This window comes from Phaenicophaeus curvirostris, chromosome 2 (assembly GCF_032191515.1).
Source record: "Phaenicophaeus curvirostris isolate KB17595 chromosome 2, BPBGC_Pcur_1.0, whole genome shotgun sequence".
Taxonomy (NCBI): Eukaryota; Metazoa; Chordata; class Aves; order Cuculiformes; family Cuculidae; genus Phaenicophaeus; species Phaenicophaeus curvirostris.
In genome coordinates, this window is record NC_091393.1 from 110,362,446 (window position 1) to 110,381,969 (window position 19,524).

At 45.8% G+C, this 19,524-nt stretch overlaps 1 protein-coding gene across 1 annotated transcript in view; it reads right to left on the minus strand.

Moving 5' to 3' along the window:
* Positions 1–16,139, minus strand: part of MSH2 (mutS homolog 2) — a 43,379-nt gene extending 27,240 nt beyond the window's left edge. Inside the window, exons 1-6 of the mRNA XM_069850443.1 lie at positions 15,906–16,139; positions 12,825–12,979; positions 12,147–12,425; positions 11,216–11,362; positions 10,010–10,159; positions 7,511–7,644 (exon numbers count right to left, since the gene is read on the minus strand). Of these exons, the coding sequence (XP_069706544.1) occupies positions 7,511–7,644; positions 10,010–10,159; positions 11,216–11,362; positions 12,147–12,425; positions 12,825–12,979; positions 15,906–16,125 (1,085 nt within the window). The 5' untranslated portion in view covers positions 16,126–16,139. The remainder of the gene's footprint in view (positions 1–7,510; positions 7,645–10,009; positions 10,160–11,215; positions 11,363–12,146; positions 12,426–12,824; positions 12,980–15,905) is intronic.
* Between the last annotated feature and the right edge of the window lie 3,385 nt (positions 16,140–19,524).

Consider the following 19,524-nt stretch of genomic DNA (forward strand, 5'->3'; position numbering starts at 1 on the left):
GAAACCTCTAATTTATTCTTTTTCTTTCCTCCTTTGTCCACAACAATGACAAGTTCAAAGAGTTCTCGGATCAGCACGATACAATTTTCCTCTGCCAAAACCATGCTAATTAGACTAACATCTCATGACCTTCCTAGTACTGTTCTATCTTCCCCTCCCTGTATTTGCCAACCACAAATGTAAGGCTGACAGGTTTGTGTTCCTGCCACATTTTGCATAACAACTTCCAGGACGATAAGCACACATACCGGGTTGCTGAACAAAAAGGGCCACATTAAGATAACGCAATTAAAGCTCACAAGTAATAATGACATCAAATGACAGGTTGGCTTTAATATAAAGCTCTACTGAGGAAACAGAAAAAGCAAATAAAAAAGAAACAAATAAAAAATCAAAGAAAGTGTAATCATGAACCACTGACAACACTGAGGAACTTGGTTCTGCCACACAGAAGAAAAGGAAAACAAAAGCAGGGCCACACTTTCCACCACAGACCTGAAGCAGCACAGCCAAGGTAACAGAAGCAACTCTAACCGGTGAAAACACAGCAGAACTGAAATGGAATCTTTGTTTCAGGACGCTTATTTACATTTGCAAACTAACCCACACAACCAGCAAACAGCATCTCAGCTAATATCACTGACGGCCCAACACAAGCACTTGGAGTTGGCCATGCTAACAGCCTTTCCACCTGCTACTACAAACCATGGCTGTTTTATCAGCTTCATACTCTGTGCAATAACAAGTGACGTTGGGCACAGTGTGCCCTAAGAGAGAGAGAGAAAAAAAATACCCCAGCTATCTCCAAATTTCTGATGGATAATCTGGAATCCAGCTGAAAGCCTTTCACCCCTTCCTGTGTTTTACTGCCGATAAGAGCCACCTCTCAGCCCTACTACTAACAGATCAAAGACTAACATTCCACACCAAGAAAAAGACAACAAAAATCTGTTTTTGATCTAAAAACCAAAAGTCGCATCCCAGTGCTTGCACAGTGGAGGTTTTGTGCCAGGCTTCCTTTTTGATTAAATACAGTATTTGGGAATGCAGTGATACAACAATACTACTGCATGATCTTCAAAGACAAGAGCCAGCAGAGGAAAGGCATTTCCATTATTATTTTTGTGTGGTTTATCCCTTGCAAGATTCCATACATTACTAAAATGAAGAGGTTATGTTTATTACACTCCACCAGCACTAACACTCTTTTAAATTGCTAACCTGTGCATTTCCTTAAACTAGCACAGACTAAGAGCACACTGGACTGGTTCTATTTCTCTGCTGTAAAAAGACAAATACTTCTTCATTTGCATTCATGCTGCACAGACAAGAAACTCAAACCTGCTCATAAACAGAACACTAAAGACTTTTACAACCCTTATACATGATAAATGAAATTAAATTACAAGTCAAGACAACATTATCTTGCCAAAGGCAGTTTCCTAATGTGCCACCTTTCTAATGTTTGTGGATATAAATCAAACAGAGCAGAAACAATATGTTCTCTGTTCTTTCATGAAAAATGTACCATACTGCTATATAAAATGGTCAAATCAGTGACCACCAAGGATACAGTGACAAAACAGAGAGTGTTGCACACGTACACAGTAAAAGCATTCACATAGTCAAACTCATTAACTGGAAACTTCATTAACTTACAGCTGTGACTTAAAACAAAAATCCTGAATAATTAAACACAGATTCTAAGCAAAATTTAAAAAGTGCAGTAACTACCATCCACCTCCTTCTGGCAGGCTGCAAGCAGAAGAACAGTATGGCAGCTCCAGATGAATAACTATTTAATTATTTCCTAAATAGCTATTTGATTATTTCCTAAATATCTGAAAACCAATTTGAACTTTCAACCAAATTTGAGTTTTATTTCCCTTGAGCTTCAAAATTCAGATGCAACAGAAACGGACTAAACGCTGAATCCTTCCATTTATTTTGCATGGAGTGAGGACTTGTCAGGATGAAGTGGGCGAGCTGGAAGTATCAGCTAGGAGATACTGTGAGTACCTGCTCCAGTGCTGCATCATGGAATGTCACCTCTGATTTACAGATCTGCAATGCTGATTGCTGATCCTTGACCTAGAAGACACATTATTTGGATAACATGCAGAACACAAACAGCTTTTATGCACTTCAGTTCCAGCAGCAACATTGTCTTCCCCACACCTGAAGATGCCATAGAAGGAGCCTTTTTTCAGCTCTTATTTACGTCCCACTGTTCCCTCCTCGAACAGCGAAACTAAAAATAAATCTTCTACAACACAAGAATCTAAGCTTTTCAACTGGTTTCAAGTGCCTGGGATTTTGATGGTAACTACTTCCCAAAGATTTGGCTTGACACATGCTTGACCAGCAGAGTTTCTGCTTAATGTTTTTAGACAGCACCCACTGTTAACCTTGGTTTTATAAGCAAACCCAAACAAAAATAGAGGTTATCTAGTAGTTTTAAATAAGTACAGATAGATGAAGGGAGGGGAGAGGGTTAAAAAAGAAGCCTTGAGGGATTCAGGCTCTAAACATTTCTCTAGGAGACTCAGATGATAACTTTTGGAACACCAAAGGTGACACTTTTCTAACATTTCCAGAGGCTCACTGGAAGCCAACATCATTCTCGCGTCGCTGGAACGATGATTTCTTCCATGCGAAATATTTGTTGCATCATGATCTGCATGACAATAACAAATCACATTTCTGTCCTCAAATGACCTCACATTCAACCTGTATTTCAGAAGCTGCCCCTTTGTCTTCCCTTCTTCAGCAACAAATCCAGCTCACTCAGCCTCTTCCGACACACCACATGCTGCAGTCCATGGCTCTGCTCAGTGGGGTTCCATCAGACCAGCTCCTGCTTCTCCATCTGTCTGTGCTCGAAGCCCCACATTGGGTACAGGACTCTAGATGCAGCCTCACAGCCACCAAGTCAATATGAGCAATTACGTTCCTCCGTCTGCTCTTCCTAGAGGACCCCAGCACATGGTCACCTTTCACTGCTGCAAGAGCACACTGTGGATGGAAGTGTTTTGCTCCAGTCCAGCAGATGCCAGGGTGGCCCAGGTTTTCTGAGAGAGCCAGGGACTATGATCCTGTTTCTTCCTGTTGTCCAAAGGCAGCTTTGTCCAGTCCCTCAGCGTGACAGGGCAGTAGCACTGCAGATACTCACTGCAAGGCCCCTGACTCCGGTGCCCCACAATCCTTACCCATGATCTCAACAGGCCCATGGATCCTCAGCAGCAGAGCTCTCCACGTTCACGCTTTACTCTGCAGAAACACAACCCCTTCCTCTTCCCTGCCTGGCTGTCCCAAAGAGCAGGCACTACAGCGCTCCCATTGCTTGAAGACATTCCTGTGACCCAAAGGAGATCACAGGCCTGCAACCCACACAGACTTCTCAGTTCACCTGGCTGTTCACACCCGTGCTGTCACACAGCTCCTCAGCTATCCCACACGCATTGCCCCACTCTGTCCCTCTATTTATCTGCTAGCAGAGGCATGTAAGGTTAACTTAGAATCACAGAATTATTAAGGTTGGAGAAAACTTCTAAGATCATCCAGTCCAACTGTCAGCCCAACACCACCATGCTGACTAAACCACGTCCCAAAGTGCTACAGTTACACACTTCTTGAAACCCTCCAGGGATGGGGACTCCACCACTGCCCTGGGCAGCCTCTTCCAGCCTTTCCATGAGGTAACTTCTACTAACATCCAGTCTAAACCTCGCGTGACAGAACTTGAGGCTATTTCCTCTCATCCTATCCCTTGTTACTTGGGAGAAGAGATCAGCACCACCCCCACACAAGCTCCTTTCTTCTAACTAAATAAAGCCCTGCACAGGCATTCAAAACTGCCTGCAACAGCTAGCAACAAGCCCCTTTATTTTTCCATCTTTATACAAGCTTCTACTTTAATTATCATTCCAAACTGATTCATAAGAATGTTCTACAAGCTTGGAAATATTACCCTGCTAGGCATTCATCCACCCTAAGCTTCCTAAATCCATTACTTTTTGACTCTGCTAGAGACAGAACTGGTTCCTACAGTTTAGTCACTGATAGATAGTGTTGAGGAACACAGGAGAAAAGCTCACACCAGGCTTGTGGCAGAACAAGAGAAGTCAGAGCACAGCCTGTAACTCCTATGGAGCCGAGATCCCTGCACCTTCACCCCAAGGACAAAGACGGGTAAGAAGGCTGGCCACGGGATGCAGAGAGGACTGGAAATGTCAGCTGGGATCTCATAATTGCTCTGTGCACAAACGGTAGGGTTTCCCCCTGATATAGAAAAAAAGTTAAATCTACTCAGCCCTTCTCAGGGCACAACAGAACAAGCACTATTTACATTCTGCCACATTCCTCAGACTTTTCCATATCTGAAACATAAACTCGAAGTACTAAAGTTACTTGCTTTATCATAGTCAATCGTGTTATGCAATTAGTATGTGTTTGCTCCTCCTGTCTCTGCACCTACATTTTAATTCAAGAGATTATACAGCAAGGAGCAAGAACCTCACGTACCTGCCTTCTGAACACACCACATGGGAGAAGTAGGTCTGTATCCTGTGTACTTATGACTGCTAATTATTTTTTTAATCATGACATGCAGATGCCTGTGTCTACCAAGACAAGCAAGTATCATTTTTCTTAGCTCTCATAAGCTAAGAAGTAGATAAACATTGTTTTATCCAAACCATGTGCACTCTGTCCATTAATTTGTGTTGTTACTGTAGGGGCAGTAAACACGGAGCAGTGATGCAATGCTCTGTTCTGTTTATCTACAAACCTTACCAGGTTATGGTGATCCATCCTGCTCCAGCAGGTGACTGGCACCATCTACAGGTCCAAGCAGAGGGCTACAAGAGTCCACCTTGGAAAGGGTTTTAAAAAAACATTCAGACAACCAGTTCTACACTCCTGTGATAGAAGTTAAATCAATTATCTCCTGTATAACCAAAACGACAGGCTTGCTTCAAGTACTGTCTTTTAACAGTAGTCCAGCTGGGGCAGTTTAGCCACCAGCACACTTCAAGCTAAGAAAAGATCGGTACCTCTTGACTACACAGGGAACGTAAAGGAGCAGGAGTCCAGATATTTCCTTCTAAAATCACCTAGATGGTCTAAAGTAGTTTCCAATCCTTAAACCAGCCACAGTATACTGTAAAGCGTATAGAGAACAACTTGGCAACTGCATATCATTGAATCATGGAACGGTTTGGGTAGGAAAGAATCTCAAAGCCCATCCAATTCCAATCCCCTGGACACCTTCCATCAGATCAGGCTGCTCAAAGCCTTACGCAACCAGGCCTTGAACATCTTCATGGATGGGGCATCCATAACTTCTCTGGGCAACCTGTGCCAGTGCCTCACTACCCTCACAGGAAAACATTTCTTCCTAAAATCTCATCTCAATCTCCCCTCTTTCAGCTTAAAACCATTCTCCTCATCCTATCCCTGCACTCCCTGATAAATATATCCCGATACCTTTCAAAAGAAACTTGAATCTGTCAGCATATCACAGTGCTCCCACTACCAGCTTCTTACTATATCTATTCCTTCAGATTAAAAAAGGAATAGTCCTACTGTCTTTGAAAAGCATTAAGACAGGGAGGTTGTCACACGAACAGCTTACGAGTAGAACACACTGATTTATCCCAAAGTCAAAGAATTAAGTTCATCAAAGTAGTACATGAAGGCAAGATGCATTCAGAAAGGCTTTGCTGTGCTGCAAAATAAGTGGAGAAAGTATGACTGGAGCATCTCTGTTATCTGTAGACTCCAATTAAAACAAACTGCAGCCCCGACGATTCTGTGCCTGGGCAAGACACAGGAAGTTATGGATGGACTCCTTTCAACCTCTTAGCACTTAGATACACCAACCTTCATCAGCTTCACTAAGAGCTTAACTCCATTTAATTACTCCTCTCCTTCAAATATGCCCTTTCCTAAATGCATTCAACATGAGCCATACAGAATTGCAACTCAAAATGTGGAGGTGATTGTCACTCTATCAAACATGTCAATCTACATTTCCTGCCTATTATTTAATCCCAGCTTTATCAAGAAATCTCCATCTCTCTCGCAAACTTGCAGGACTTCTGATGCACAGTAAGGAGCAAACAAGTCTGACACAAAAGCTAAATTTTCTGATGTTTCCTTTGAGATAAGAAAACGACCAATGGGGGTTATAACTCTGAAAAACTTAGAACCAGCATAACTGTAAAATTAGAGTTGGCCGAGATCTTAAAATCCAAAACTGACAGGAGCAGAGCATCTTGGGCACATAATCCAGACCTAATGACAAAGAGTCTTGCAATACATGCCAGAGTAAGCAACAACAGGCAATAAACCTGGGGGCAAAATAACACTTCTGGGTGTGCTCTGCCCAAGTTACTGGACACCATTCTGCAAATGATTAGAAAAAGTAGAAACATTTGTTGAAGAGAAGCAGAATAACTCAGTCTCTCAGAATGTAGCGAGGAAACTCCTGTCTAACTTCTTTAAACAACACTGTGACGAAGCCTAGATTTCTTTTTCAGTAGTAGTGATCTATGCTAAATCCCAACAGCAAAACCAGACATATTCATAATGCCTTATCTGAAATACGGGCCTTTGAAAAGGTATTGAAGGCAAATCGAGTTTTCTTGCCTCTTCAGCTTTGGCAAGGCACACATTAACATACAGTCTGCAATGCACCAACCTGCCATTCACCTGAGCTGCGCTGTTTGGGTTTAGGTGATAAGAATATTGCTACATTCAGCAAGAGTTTAAAAGAAGTGTAACTTCTGTTGTCTGTATAGGGAACATCACCAAGAGACAAACGCACACGCTGTAGGAATGCAGCCTTTGCAGTTTTCCTTTCTGAAGGACTGAGAGTTATCTCTACGTTCCCAGCACACATATGCCAGGCTCTCTAAAGCTCCGTACTGACTGCTGCTGCTGTCTGCTGGCAGGGCAGGCACACAGCAACAGGCAGCAGGATGGAAGGGCAAGGAAGAAAACAACTACCCATGTTTGAGCCACAAATTCTAGGCAAGACACAGTCAAGAGCATCCCGCTGTCACCAAAGGCAGCTTTTGTCTGGAAATACAAAGATCTGGTTAATTATCTGGGGGGTGGGGTGGGAGGTGTTGTTTTAGTTTCTTTTTTTCACTGGTAAACCGGGAGTGACATCAAAATATTATTAGACAGCTCGAGCATTTACAGCATAACAGTTAAGATGAGGCTGCTACATGGCCTTCGCCTGCAGCAGGAATTGTGTGACCTCCAAAACATACCGTTCCTCATCTTTAAAACATTGTAATTGTAAAAAGCCTTTAATTTAACAGCAGATTGCCAATTTTCATCTCTGGGAGAAACACTTTGAACTGTAACTATGTGTTACAGGATAGCATGCAAAATACTCCACTACCATTATTACTCGGTTATAGTGTGTTGTGCTTAAAAAGAGCCTTCTGTACAACAGTTACTAACTTGTTTAACTCCATCAAACACAGAGCACTGTTACCTTTCTTCAATTCTATTCTTGTCCATAAGCGGTTGTTTGATCCACTGATTAACCAGCCTCTGTCCCTGAGGGGTCCTGCATTTATTCAGTAAACCAGCTAGAGACTGTGCAGCATTAGAGTTCTCCACAGAGCTCTGGAAAGGAAAAAAAAAAAGAGTTCATGCAGTTTATTGACACTCACTGAGCAGCACTCAACTGTGCTACCTAGGAACAGACCAGTGTTTTATCCATATTCAATTTGGCATCCATCAAAAAAGGCAAACGAAATGGCAAGGCACTACAGTGCCTACACAGTGATCCAGGAATAGGTTTTGCCATTTGGAATCACAGAATCATAACAATGGGTTGGGTTGGAAGGGACCTCAAAACCCATCCAGCTCCAACTCCCCTTTCAATCCCCCTTCCACTGGATCAGGTTGCTCAAAGCCTTACGCAACCTGGCCTTGAACACCTCCAGGGATGGGGCAGCCACAGCTTCTCTGGGCAACCTGGGCCAGTGCCTCATCACACTCACAGAAAAACATTTCTTCTTAAAATCTCATCTCAATCTCCCATCTTTCAGCTTAAATCCATTCTCCTCATCCTATTCCTGCACTCCCTGATCAAGAGCCCCTCCCCAGCCTTCCTGGAGCCCCTTTTCAGTACTGGAAGGCTGCTCTAAGGATTCCCTGCAGCCTCCTCCTTTGCAGGCAGAACAAGCCCAACTCTCCCAGCCGACCCTCATGTGGGAGGTGCCCCAGCCCTCAGACCACCTCCATGGCCCTCTGGACTTGCTCCAACAGATCCATGTTCTTCCTTTACTAAGGAAATTGGTTGACTGAACAAGAAAATCTGAAACTTATCTGGTCACTGCCATTAGAATAGGAAAAGTGGAAATACACCTAGATATTTGCTCTTTTGCCTTTTGCAAGGTCAAAAAAATAGGTGTTCCATCCATCAAAAAAACCAGCAAGAAACAGGACCTGGGTTCAAGGGTTTTGGTTGGCAATCTTGGAGGGACACAAAAGAATGAGGCAACAGGAGAGAACAGTTACCCAAATTCTTTCAAGCTTCCCCAGATCACCTCTGATGCACTATAAACATCACTAAACTTAATCTGTTCAGACTATAGTTTACTATTTATAATTTAGGTTCAATATTATCTGGACTCCAGACAGCCTTTGGAGTACTTCTCCTGGGGTTTTGTTTGGGTTTCACACAAACAGCCAGAAAGCACAGATTTTTAACACTGAAAAACAGCAAACTCTTGTTGCCACTCTTAACTTTGAAATGAAAATCTCAACCCTCTCTACCCAAGAACACCTGCAATTAAAACACCAAGCAAGCACTCAACCAGGAGCATTCAAACCCTTGTTACAAAGCTCACGACAGCCCCTGAAGACAGACACAGCTGTGTATTTCCTATCACAAAATGCATAATACCAGCAAGGACTTTCAAAGAGATGCAGCTAAGACAGCACTGACTTTCCTAGAACACCTCCATAAAGCTGCAGAACAGATAGAATTTTTGTTTCATCCCCTAGATGGTAGCACAGACTCAGGAAATAAAGTAAAAGAAAAAAATCAGACCATCTTTCTCCAGGGTTAACAACCAGCTCAGACACTGAATATACGTTCTTTTTCCTCTAGAAATCCCTCTAAGGGGAACAGGAGACCATTTTTGTGATTTCTCCCTATAAACTTGAAACTCCAGTGGATTAGCTTCAAGCAGACATCACTAAGCAGGGTTTACTGACATGAAAACACAAGAAAAAAGCCGATACAACACAGCACTTCGAGTCCACATTTTCCTAAAAGTGTAAGAAGGGGCAAAGCAGAAAAACAGACACGTGGTGGGATGCATGGAGTAACCTGCTTGGATTTGTAGAAAATGGGAGTAAAAAGTACAACAGACAGTAGCCAGTTCGCATGCCATGGGGAATGTCCCTAAATGCTGTCCTGTTAGCCGCCCAACCTGCTGCAGCCAGCCCTGCCTTTCCACCCCCACCAGCAGGGTTCCTCCCACATGTTCCCTAACACTATCCAATTCTGGCTTCTGTTCTCTTTCCAAAACTGCACTTTGGAGTTCCCTATCACACCACAACTCTCCTCCTATACCCCTAGTCTGCTCCTGGCACTGGAGACGTGAGCTTCTGTGACCAAACCAAAGGACATAAAGCATTCCCACCACTGCTGAGCCAGGCTCTTTGGCAGCTGCAACAATGAGGAACTGCTATGGCTCTTCCCACACCTGCAGTCTACACAGACACTTGTTTGTGGCTGCTTCTTACCTCCCTGATGATCTTTTCCCCTACATTCAAAGCAAGCCAATAAAAAACAAAACCACAAAAGGGGCTAGCAGAGGCTAACTGTTCAAAACATACTGCAAAGGAGTAACTGAAAACTAAGCTGAAATGCAGAAGTTACCGTTAATCAGGATCCGGGGTAGTCAGGCTCCTTATCAAGCACCTAAATAAGAATATTGCAAACCACTTACCAATTCAAGACTGCACTTCTTACCTGGAAAAGGTTGAGGGCTTGAACAGCAGCATTATCTAGAACCATGTATTGACTGAGATCAAAAGCAGTCAGCTCAAATTGTCCAAAATTAGACTCATCTGACATTAACTCCAAAAACTTAATAATGGCCGACAAAGATGAAACAGCAACCTGGAGTTTAAAAAAAACAAAACACACCACATTCTACTTAGAAACACTCATGAATCATGGAGTATTTAATCAATGCCCCTAGAAAATTACAACCAGGGACGACTTGGGGCCATGTCAATTCCAGCAGGGCGAGAAGAGCCTCATTCTGTCTGGCAGGACTGCATTTTCATAGGGACACCCTATGGCACCAGAGAGTCTTTCGAGGTAGATGCAAGAACACCAAATGAGTCATTTACATAATCTGATAACATGTGAAATGCACACTCTGACAGTTTCCCAAAGCAGTTATCAGGATGTTTCTGGCTAAGGAACACAAACAAGTTATTGCAGATAAACGAGGGACTGTGGAGCATCTCAGGACGTGGTTTCAGGGTAACTTTTCAAGGAGAACAACAATCTGATCTGACTCACTGTGCAGCCTTACAAATGCCAGTGCCAGCACACCAGAGAGGGAGAAGTATGACTGACTTGTTTAGCTGCAACACGCTCCAAATCACCTTAACCTGTTACGAAATCACTCATGAAAAGAGAATAATGCTGCACCTTACTCTTGCACTGAGCATCAGCAGTGAACGGCATTTTAAAACAAATTAAACCACATTTATCACAAGCAAATTACCTCTTGCTTGCAGCTCAGAGAACAAACACGCTCAGTTGACAAGCAGGCACTAAATCACATGATAAAAAACCAAAAAATATTGTCATAAATATTACTGTTTTCAAACAGCAGTTTTCCTGTCATGCAAAATAATCTCAATGCTGTATTCCAGTCCTCAGGCCAGAGAGATTATGAACAGGAGGCACTTCTGCACGGTATATTTGTTTACCAGAATTCCCAACTTTTAAGAGGGAAGTGAGGAGTCTTCTCATTTTTTTCCAGGACCCCTGGAATCCAACTTTGACACAAACTCAGTCTAAGCAGGACTGCAAGAGTGTAGCTTAATACACCACGGGTTGTACAGTGTACCTACCCAGAAGTATGGGAACTCAGCATAAAACAGGACCAGCAAGAAGAGAGATCAGCTCACAGCAAGTTCATTATCACCCTGTGCTCACCTGTTTTTCCATCTCTGGCAATGCTGCACTGTTCATTTGTTCTTCATTGTTTGATTTTAACAAGCGGTTGAGATCCTGAACAATATCTTTTGTTGTGAAATCCGCCTTCTTCCTGTCTGTAATCAGGATTCCTCCCCTCTGAATGACCTGTTGTCCATAAATACACACAGTTATCCATGACATTCAATATGCAGGGGACAGGGTTCATCACAGAGAATGGTTTGGGTTGGAAGGGATCTCAAAACCCATCCATTTCCACACCCCTTGCCATGGGCAGGGACAACTTCCACTGGATCAGGTTGCTCAAAGCCCCATCCAACATGGTCTTGAACACCTCCAGGGATGGGGCATCCACAACTTCCCTGGGCAACCTGTGCCAGTGACTGACCACCTTCACAGTGAAGAATTTCTTCCTAATGTCTAATCAAAATCTTTCCCCTTCAAATTTGAAGCCATTCTCCCTCATCCTATCACTACAGGCCCTTGTAAAAAGTCCCTCGCCAACTTTCCTGCAGCCCCTTTCAGTACTAGAAGCTGCTCTAAGGTCTTCCTGGAGCCTTCTCTTCTCCAGGCTGAACATCCCCAACTCTCTCAGCCTGTCCTCATAGCAGAGGTTCTCCAGCCCTCTCATCATCTTCACGGTCCTCCTCTGGACCTGTTCCAACAGTATCCAACAGATACTTGCTTTCTGCCAGGTTGCAGAGAGAACAGACAAGATTTTACCCTTAGAACAACTTTTGCTGATTAAAATCCAAATGAGTCAACAGACAAACAGGACATTTCCATGCGTAAATCACAACTTCTTTCGGTTTAACCTATTGCTCCTTATTACTCCTATTTTCCCATAGACCACGGAGCTGAGATAATGACCTAGACTACAGACTTCTAGATAAAAGCTTTGCCTGCCCATCAGCCACAATGGCTCCCTTACTTGCCGCAGTTTTCCCATCTCTCCTGCAGTCTCTCCTCCTGGCAGCACACACTCCTTTGGGCCCAGCTGCACCAGCAGAGCTTCCAGGTTTGAGAACTGATCGTTATCGGGAAACTCGCAGACACTCAGCTTCCGCAACGTGGTGTCCACGTAGCCCACTCCCACCACTCTCTGTCCATCCGCAGTGGAAAGCTTCACCCCCACCACCCCGATGGCCGTTGACATGTCATTGTTGGCAAAAAGGACTTCCTCAAACTGAGCGAGATTTCCTGGAGAACCCTATTTAGAGAAGAAATAAATGTATTTTTAAAGAATGTGTACACACACATACTTTTTTTTTCCGAAAAGGGCAACAACAGATAAAAGCAATGAAGAGTCCATAAATATCAAACACAAAGCTGATATATTTTTTTAACCATTAAAAATTAAATATCATCTACACGAAGCAAACTACTTCAGGCTTCCTTAACTTCCCAATCTATGGCAGAGAGATGGGACAAGCTCTTCCAGCCTTATAGCAGTAGAAAATAAAGGGACAAGTAACAGACCACATGATTTATCACCATACGCCCCATGTCAATCCATGAAAATCCCCAATTCCACACTGAAGGACTCACAAAAGAAAAGCAAAGATTTTCCTTGTATCACACAATTACAGAGAAAGGTAGAAAGCCTTACCTTGTATGCTAAATACCAGTCATTTTCTTTGATCGATTTACTCCCTGCTTTGTTCTTGTAGACTTCGACTCTGTAATGACGAACCAAAAGCAGATCTCTCACAAAAGACTCAAAGTTCATTTTACTGAGCACAACACTCTCGAGTTTCTGAGTTCCTACAAAAAAAAGGGGAAAAAAATCACAAGATACTCAAACTGTTCATGTTCTGCTCTAACCAAAAGCCTCAAGAACTAGTTAGCAGCCTTCAGGAATGACACTTCCAGTATCGATGGAGCAAGTGTGCAAACTGCATGAAACATCACAAAACCATCACGCTCAATGGATTAGGAATGAAGAAAGCATGTGTCATATTCAAACAAAAGCAATGCTCATTTCCAAATCACACTATGTTTGGATATACATGTATATAAATAGATACATCCCTCTCATCCTTTCCTTCTCCTTGCACTGGTCTTGATTCATTTTTCTAATTAATCTTCTACACATTTTAATCTAACAAGTGGTGGAAGGCAGCTATGGGTTTTCTTTCTGGATAACGCCTTGCCTTTCCTGTTTGAGCCACTTCTATAGATAGAATGGACCATGACGCAAGTCGCAGTCCACATTTCCCTTGTATCACAACATATACTGTAAAACCAACAGATTCTCAAGAAATTTGAAAAGTTTACACTAAAACTTTACGTTAAAACTTTACTTTAAAGTGCCTGACTGACAAACTCCTTGCTCCTGTCCCCATCGGGTGCAGGCAGATGGTATAGTTGAACAAATTCAATCCCATGCAGCTGCCAGGAGCAAATCTACCTCTCCCTCCCCACCTCTGTGCCCTCTTGAGCACCTGCACTCAGAATAAGGGAATTCCACTACTAAACAAACTGGGGCTTGGGTGGGAATATTCCATTTTCTGCCAGATCAGCCAGAGGAATTACACTGGTGTCAGACATGCCGGAGTGGGATGTGACAAAGGAAGCACAGGCAACAGAGAGGGATCACCACATCCATCCTTTCTGCAGCGGGCCTTCATCATATCCAAGACTCTCTTTACGTTAAACAGTGAATTTCCACACCCATCATTTATGGGTTTATTTTAAATAGGACTTTTTAATTTTCTTTCCTCAAATCTCGTGCAAGACTTTTTTTGGAAACGGGTGGAAAAACTAATTCCACAGAATTGTGTTGTCTTTCCCAGAGAACTGTTCAACAAAACACAGTTTCTCTTGTTCTCAGCCAAGCATATGTAACAGGCAGAGGTGGGAGACGGCTGGAGCTGATGTGTTCACTGAAAGCAAAGAATACCTGTTTATGACAACTTCTAGTTGGATATACTAGATAAAGCTGTAAAGGCTTTAAAATCAGAGCCAAAAGTCAAAGGCTCACATCTGTAAAGTGATCACTTCTAAACAGAACACAAACATAACCCTGATGGATGTGCTGCTGTCTGGAGACATACAAATTCTATGCTTGAAACAATCAGGCACTGCAACTTCACAAGTCGTTTTTTAGGGAGATTTCTTTTTGTGATTTTGGGGAGGCGTTGGGTTTTCCACTTTGTTTTTTTTACATCACATCAGGGGGTTAACCTCTTACAACAGAATGTTGAAAGCATACGAAAGTCATTCACTTTTTAATGTCACCAAACAGATGCAAATAAAGTATTCATTAATAACAAAGGTTTATTTTGTTAAGTATGAGCCAATAACTTTGCAACATTATGTTCCTTGAGATTAAGGGCGGTACTGAGGGTTGCCTCTTCTGACAAGATAATGTATCTTGATGCTCTTACACCTGCAAGCTCCACCGCCTTATACTGAGAAATAAAAAGCAATAGGGGGCGGATGGCAGAAAAAATCCTGTATAATACAGATTTAAATGTTATTTACTTCTGCAGACCATCATTAGTCGTGTATGATGTTACCATCATTTATCTATCCCTGCACAGCAGAACTGCATGAAGGCTGACCTCAGTTGTCCCAGAAAACACAAAACCATAGAATGGTCTGTGTTGGAAGGGACCACAAAGCCCATCCAGTTCCAGTCCCTGCCATGGACAGGGACACCTCCCATTGGATCAGGTTGCTCAAAGCCTCATCCAACCTGGCCTGAAACACCTCCAGGGATGGGGCAGCCACAGCTTCTCTGGGCAACCTGGGCCAGTGTCTCACCACTCTCACAGTGACACATTTCTCCTCAAGATCTCATGTAAATCTTCCCTCTTTCAGCTTAAAACTGTTCCCCTGGGCCTGTCCCTGCACTCCCTTATCAGGGAGTTTTCCCGCAGCCCCTTTCAGTGCTGGAAGCTGCTCTAAGGTCTCCCCACAGACTTCTCTTCTCCCAGCTGAACAACCTCAACTCTCTCAGCCTGTCCTTGTACAGGAGATGCTCCAGCCTTTGGGTCACCTCTGTGGCCTCCTCTGAACTCACTCCAACAGATCCACGTCCTTCCTGTGCTGAGGATTCCAGAACTGGACACAGGGCTCCAGGTGAGGTCTTGCTAGAGCGGAGCAGAGGGGCAGAATCAAAGGGGCATCAGCAGAGGGTCTGACACCCACATCTGACATTAGCTTACGTTCTGCATCATGAACTAAAGGGAAGAGGCAAAGTTTGGGTCAATGGACATCTTCCCAGGTTTGTGCCCCTATGCCTGTCACAGCATCCCGCCCAGAGCTGCTGCTCGCTGCCAGGAGCCGCGGAGGCACGGTCTGCACGCAGCCATGTAGGTGTCCAAGCAGGCAGGGAAACTAGGAGCGTTCCCGGCTCTCCCTTGGAGCCCATCGCCAGGGCGAAGTGCAGCCCAGGGCTGGCGGCAGCAACAACGGGGAATGGAGAGGGGGGGAACCCCGCAATGCAGGACGAGGCAGCCAGGAAACACCACGATGGAACAGGAAAACGTGCGGGTTTCCGACCAAGAGACAACCAGACGCGGCTCCACTGGAAGCCTGGGAACAGGGGGCAGCTCCGCATGCCCCGCTCCCTCCTCCGCGCCCGACCCCGCAGCACAGCGGACACACACACAGACAGAGACACACAAAGACACGGAGACACAGGTGCACACAGACGCGCTCACAGACAGACAGACAGACGCACCCGGCGCCCCCGCCAGCTGCCGGATGACGGCGCGGGTGCGGAACAGCTCGCGGGCGGCCAGCCGCGCGTCCCCGCCGTGCACCGAGTAGTAGTCCCCGCGCTCGAAGAAGCGCACGGTGGTGTCGGGCTTCTCCGGCAGCGAGAGGACGGCGCGCACGAAGCCCGCCTCGGCCCCCGCGCCCTCCGGCCACGCCGCCTCCCGCGGCGGCTCCGCCGCCATCTCGGTGCCTCTCGCCGCGCGCGCGCGCGCCCGCTCCCCGGGACCGGCGGCCAATCGCGGCGCGGCCTGGGCGTCACGTGACCTTCCCTCCCTGGGGCCGCGCCCCCTGCGCGGCGCGCGGGAGAGACACGCGGAGGGGACGCGGGGCGGGGAAAGGCGGGCGCCGCCGCCGGCGGCCAATCGCGGCGCGGTCTGAGCCTCACGTGACACCTCCCGGTCCCGCCCCCTGCGCTGCGCGCGGGAAGACCACGTGCGGGGAGACGCGGGGCGGGACCCCCGGGGCTTAAAGGAGCGGGCGGGGCTTTCAGCTGAGCGGGTTGCTCTGTGTCTTTATCAGTGATCGGGGCTGAGGATCTGTAGGCTGCGAGAAGTGAGACCGGCAGGGTAAGGGAGGGGATGCTGCCGCTCTGCTCTGCTCTAGCAAGAGCTCGCCTGAAACCCTGCATCCAGTTCTGGAGTCCTCAACACAGGAAGGACATGGATCTGATGGAGCGAGTCCGGAGGAAGCCATGCAGATGATCTGAGGGCTGGAGCACCTCCTGTATGAGGACAGGCTGAGAGAGCTGGGGTTGTGCAGCCTGGAGAAGGCTCTGGGGAGACCCTCGAGCAGCCTTCCAGTACTGAAAGGAACTTCAGGAAAGCTGGGGGGGCTCTTGATCAGGGAGTGCAGGGACAGGACCAGGGGAACAGTTTTAAGCTGAAAGAGGGAAGATTTACATGAGATCTTGAGAAGAAATGTTTACCTATGAGGGTGGTGAGACACTGGGCTAGGTTGCCCAGAGAAGTGGTGGCTGCCCCATCCCTGGAGGTGTTCCAGGCCAGGTTGGATGAGGCTTTGAGCAGCCTGATCCAATGAGAGATGTCCCTGCCATGGCAGGGAGTTGGAACTGGATGGGCTTTGAGTTCCCTTCCAACCCAAACCACTCTATGGTCAAGTGCTCCCTTGGTGAGTTTGCAGACAGCACTGAGTTGAGTGGGAGTCTCAGTCTGTGTGAAGGCAGGAAGGCTCTGCAGAGGGTCCTGGCCAGGCTGTGCCCATGGGCTGGAGGGCAGCAAGGCTCTGCAGAGGGATGTGGACAGGCTAGATCCACGGGCTGAGGCCAACAGGATGCAGTTCAACAAGGCCAATTGCTTGTCCTGTGCTTGCGTCACAACAACGCTGTTTAGCACTCCAGGCTTGGGGAAGTGTAGCTGGAGAGCTGCTTGGCACAAAAGGACCTAGGGGTGCTGGTTGACAGCAGCTGAGCATGAGCCACCAGTGGCCGAGGTGACAAAGAAGGCCAACAGCATCCTGGCTTGGATCAGGCATGGTGTAGTCAGCAGGAGCGGGGAAGGGATCGTCCCCCCCAGTATTCAGTGCTAGTGACACCACACCTCAAATCCTGAGCTCAGTTTTGGGCTCCTCATTACAAGAAGGACGTCGTGGGGCTGGAGCATGTCCAGAGAAAGGGAATGGAGCTGGGGAAGGGGCTGGAGCACAGGAGTTATCAGAGGCGGCTTTGCAGATGTGCCAAGTGAAGGACCACAGGCGGCTCTTGTGAAGAAGAGAAACTCCAATCTGCCTTCATTTGACTTAGGAAAGAAGCAAAACGCAAGGTCACCAGAGCTTTGACGGGTTTGTGGTTGCCCAAAATCTTCCTCTTATCTTTATAACGGCTGTAAAACTGACATCACTTTGTCAGGGTGGTTGGGTTTATTTTCAGTAGGAATAAGCATACTTTTCCTAACCTTATCTTCAGAAGTGGCTACATTATGTGGGCTGATACTTCCCTCCACCAACAGTGTTTGCTTGCGGCAGCACTCATGTAGGAAAATTCAGCCTAAGTAATTGCCATTTAGCAAATTCTCCACTTCGTGAAGGTGCTTATAATGTCAGGCAACCTTTGCCAAGAGGTGATAATACCAGGTCAACCCAAAATATATGCTATTAATAGCTTGGAGTGCTTGTGTTTGTATGCAGCAATGACTACAGAGAAGGCAGAACATAGGACAAGAAGGAAAAAAGCATCCTGTACAATCAGCTGGGATTGCAGTGGGTTCCAGGGACCTCATTACCATCTTCAAGAGATAAATGATGCCTGCTAAGCTGTAATTGCTGCATGTTGCAGTGCTTCTTTGGACTGGTTCCACTTCTTCATCCAGCGGTTTGGTCAGGGCAGCTCTGCCAAGCTGCACAGGCTCCCACTTACAGAAACCTACCACCCGAACCAGCTGTTAACGCTCTTGGGGTGGTGACCGCACTGCATGAACAATGTTTCTGTTGGGACAGCTCTTGCACAAAATACCACTGGATCGGTTCCCTTTCTGCTGAGTTTCTGACGCATTTCTTGCCCCTTCTGTTCTTCCAGGGCAGCTCTGTGCACCAGCTGATCCACAGGGGTCTGGCTTGGAATGGGAACCGTCTCCCTCTAGCCAGGCTTGCTTTGTCATGCCATTGCAAATAGAGTGCTTCCTGCTTTTTCCCTTGCCTACCGGATGCCAGGAACGAGGTGCTGTAATTGTCATGCACATTGCAGATAGAAAATGAGTGCTAATCCTGACCTTAATTAATTTTGTTGCCTTCTTATGCCCAGCCAGCATACACGAAACAGTTGCAGTGGCTTTTCAGTGAAGAACATAGGTGTTCTTTAACCACTTGGCAGAGGAACAAAGGAAAATAAATCCCTTTTCACCAAAGTTTAATGACTATTCCAGTAGGGTCAGTGCAGCTTTAATGCTTTTGTGGGATGACACCACCAGAGACTTTTATGATAGACTGGGGGGTGTATATATGTCTATAATGGAGCAGAGGGAATATAAGCAAGATAAGAATGTTTAGTTAAAGTAAGTTTGAAGAGAGAAAATGTGGCTGCTGCCTTGCAGAGGATTTCTTAACTGTTTCGTGTGCACTTTTGTCACCCAGATTGATTCAGCACAGGCGTGGTCTGCTCCATAGGCACCTAAACACACAGGGGTTCTGCAGGGCATTTAGGGATTCACAGAGAAAAATCCTCTTCTTACCCGTATCCAGTTTTTAGATGTGATAACCCAGTGAGCATTGCCTCTGTTACACACCTCCTGTTTTTATCTCCCACCAACTCCCTTGCATACACCTGACGTTGCACGTCACTGCCGAGACACAGAGGACAAAGGTTTTAGCAAGATTCGTAGAACTGTGCAGGATGGGCCCAGCTTTCCCGAAAAAGGAGCCACCCCGATGGCACATCCGACTGCCATCCACCCAGTGATGGAGCCCAGGAGACAGCAGCTTTTCTGGGAGCTGCTAGTGTTCACAAAGAAGCAGTTGTAGTGTTTGGGCAGTGGAGTTGAGCATATTTTTAGTTTCCTGGGATATTTATCTGACTATTTTGAGCAGTCCATAATCCAAAGTCACTGTATATTATGGAAATCAAAGTCCAG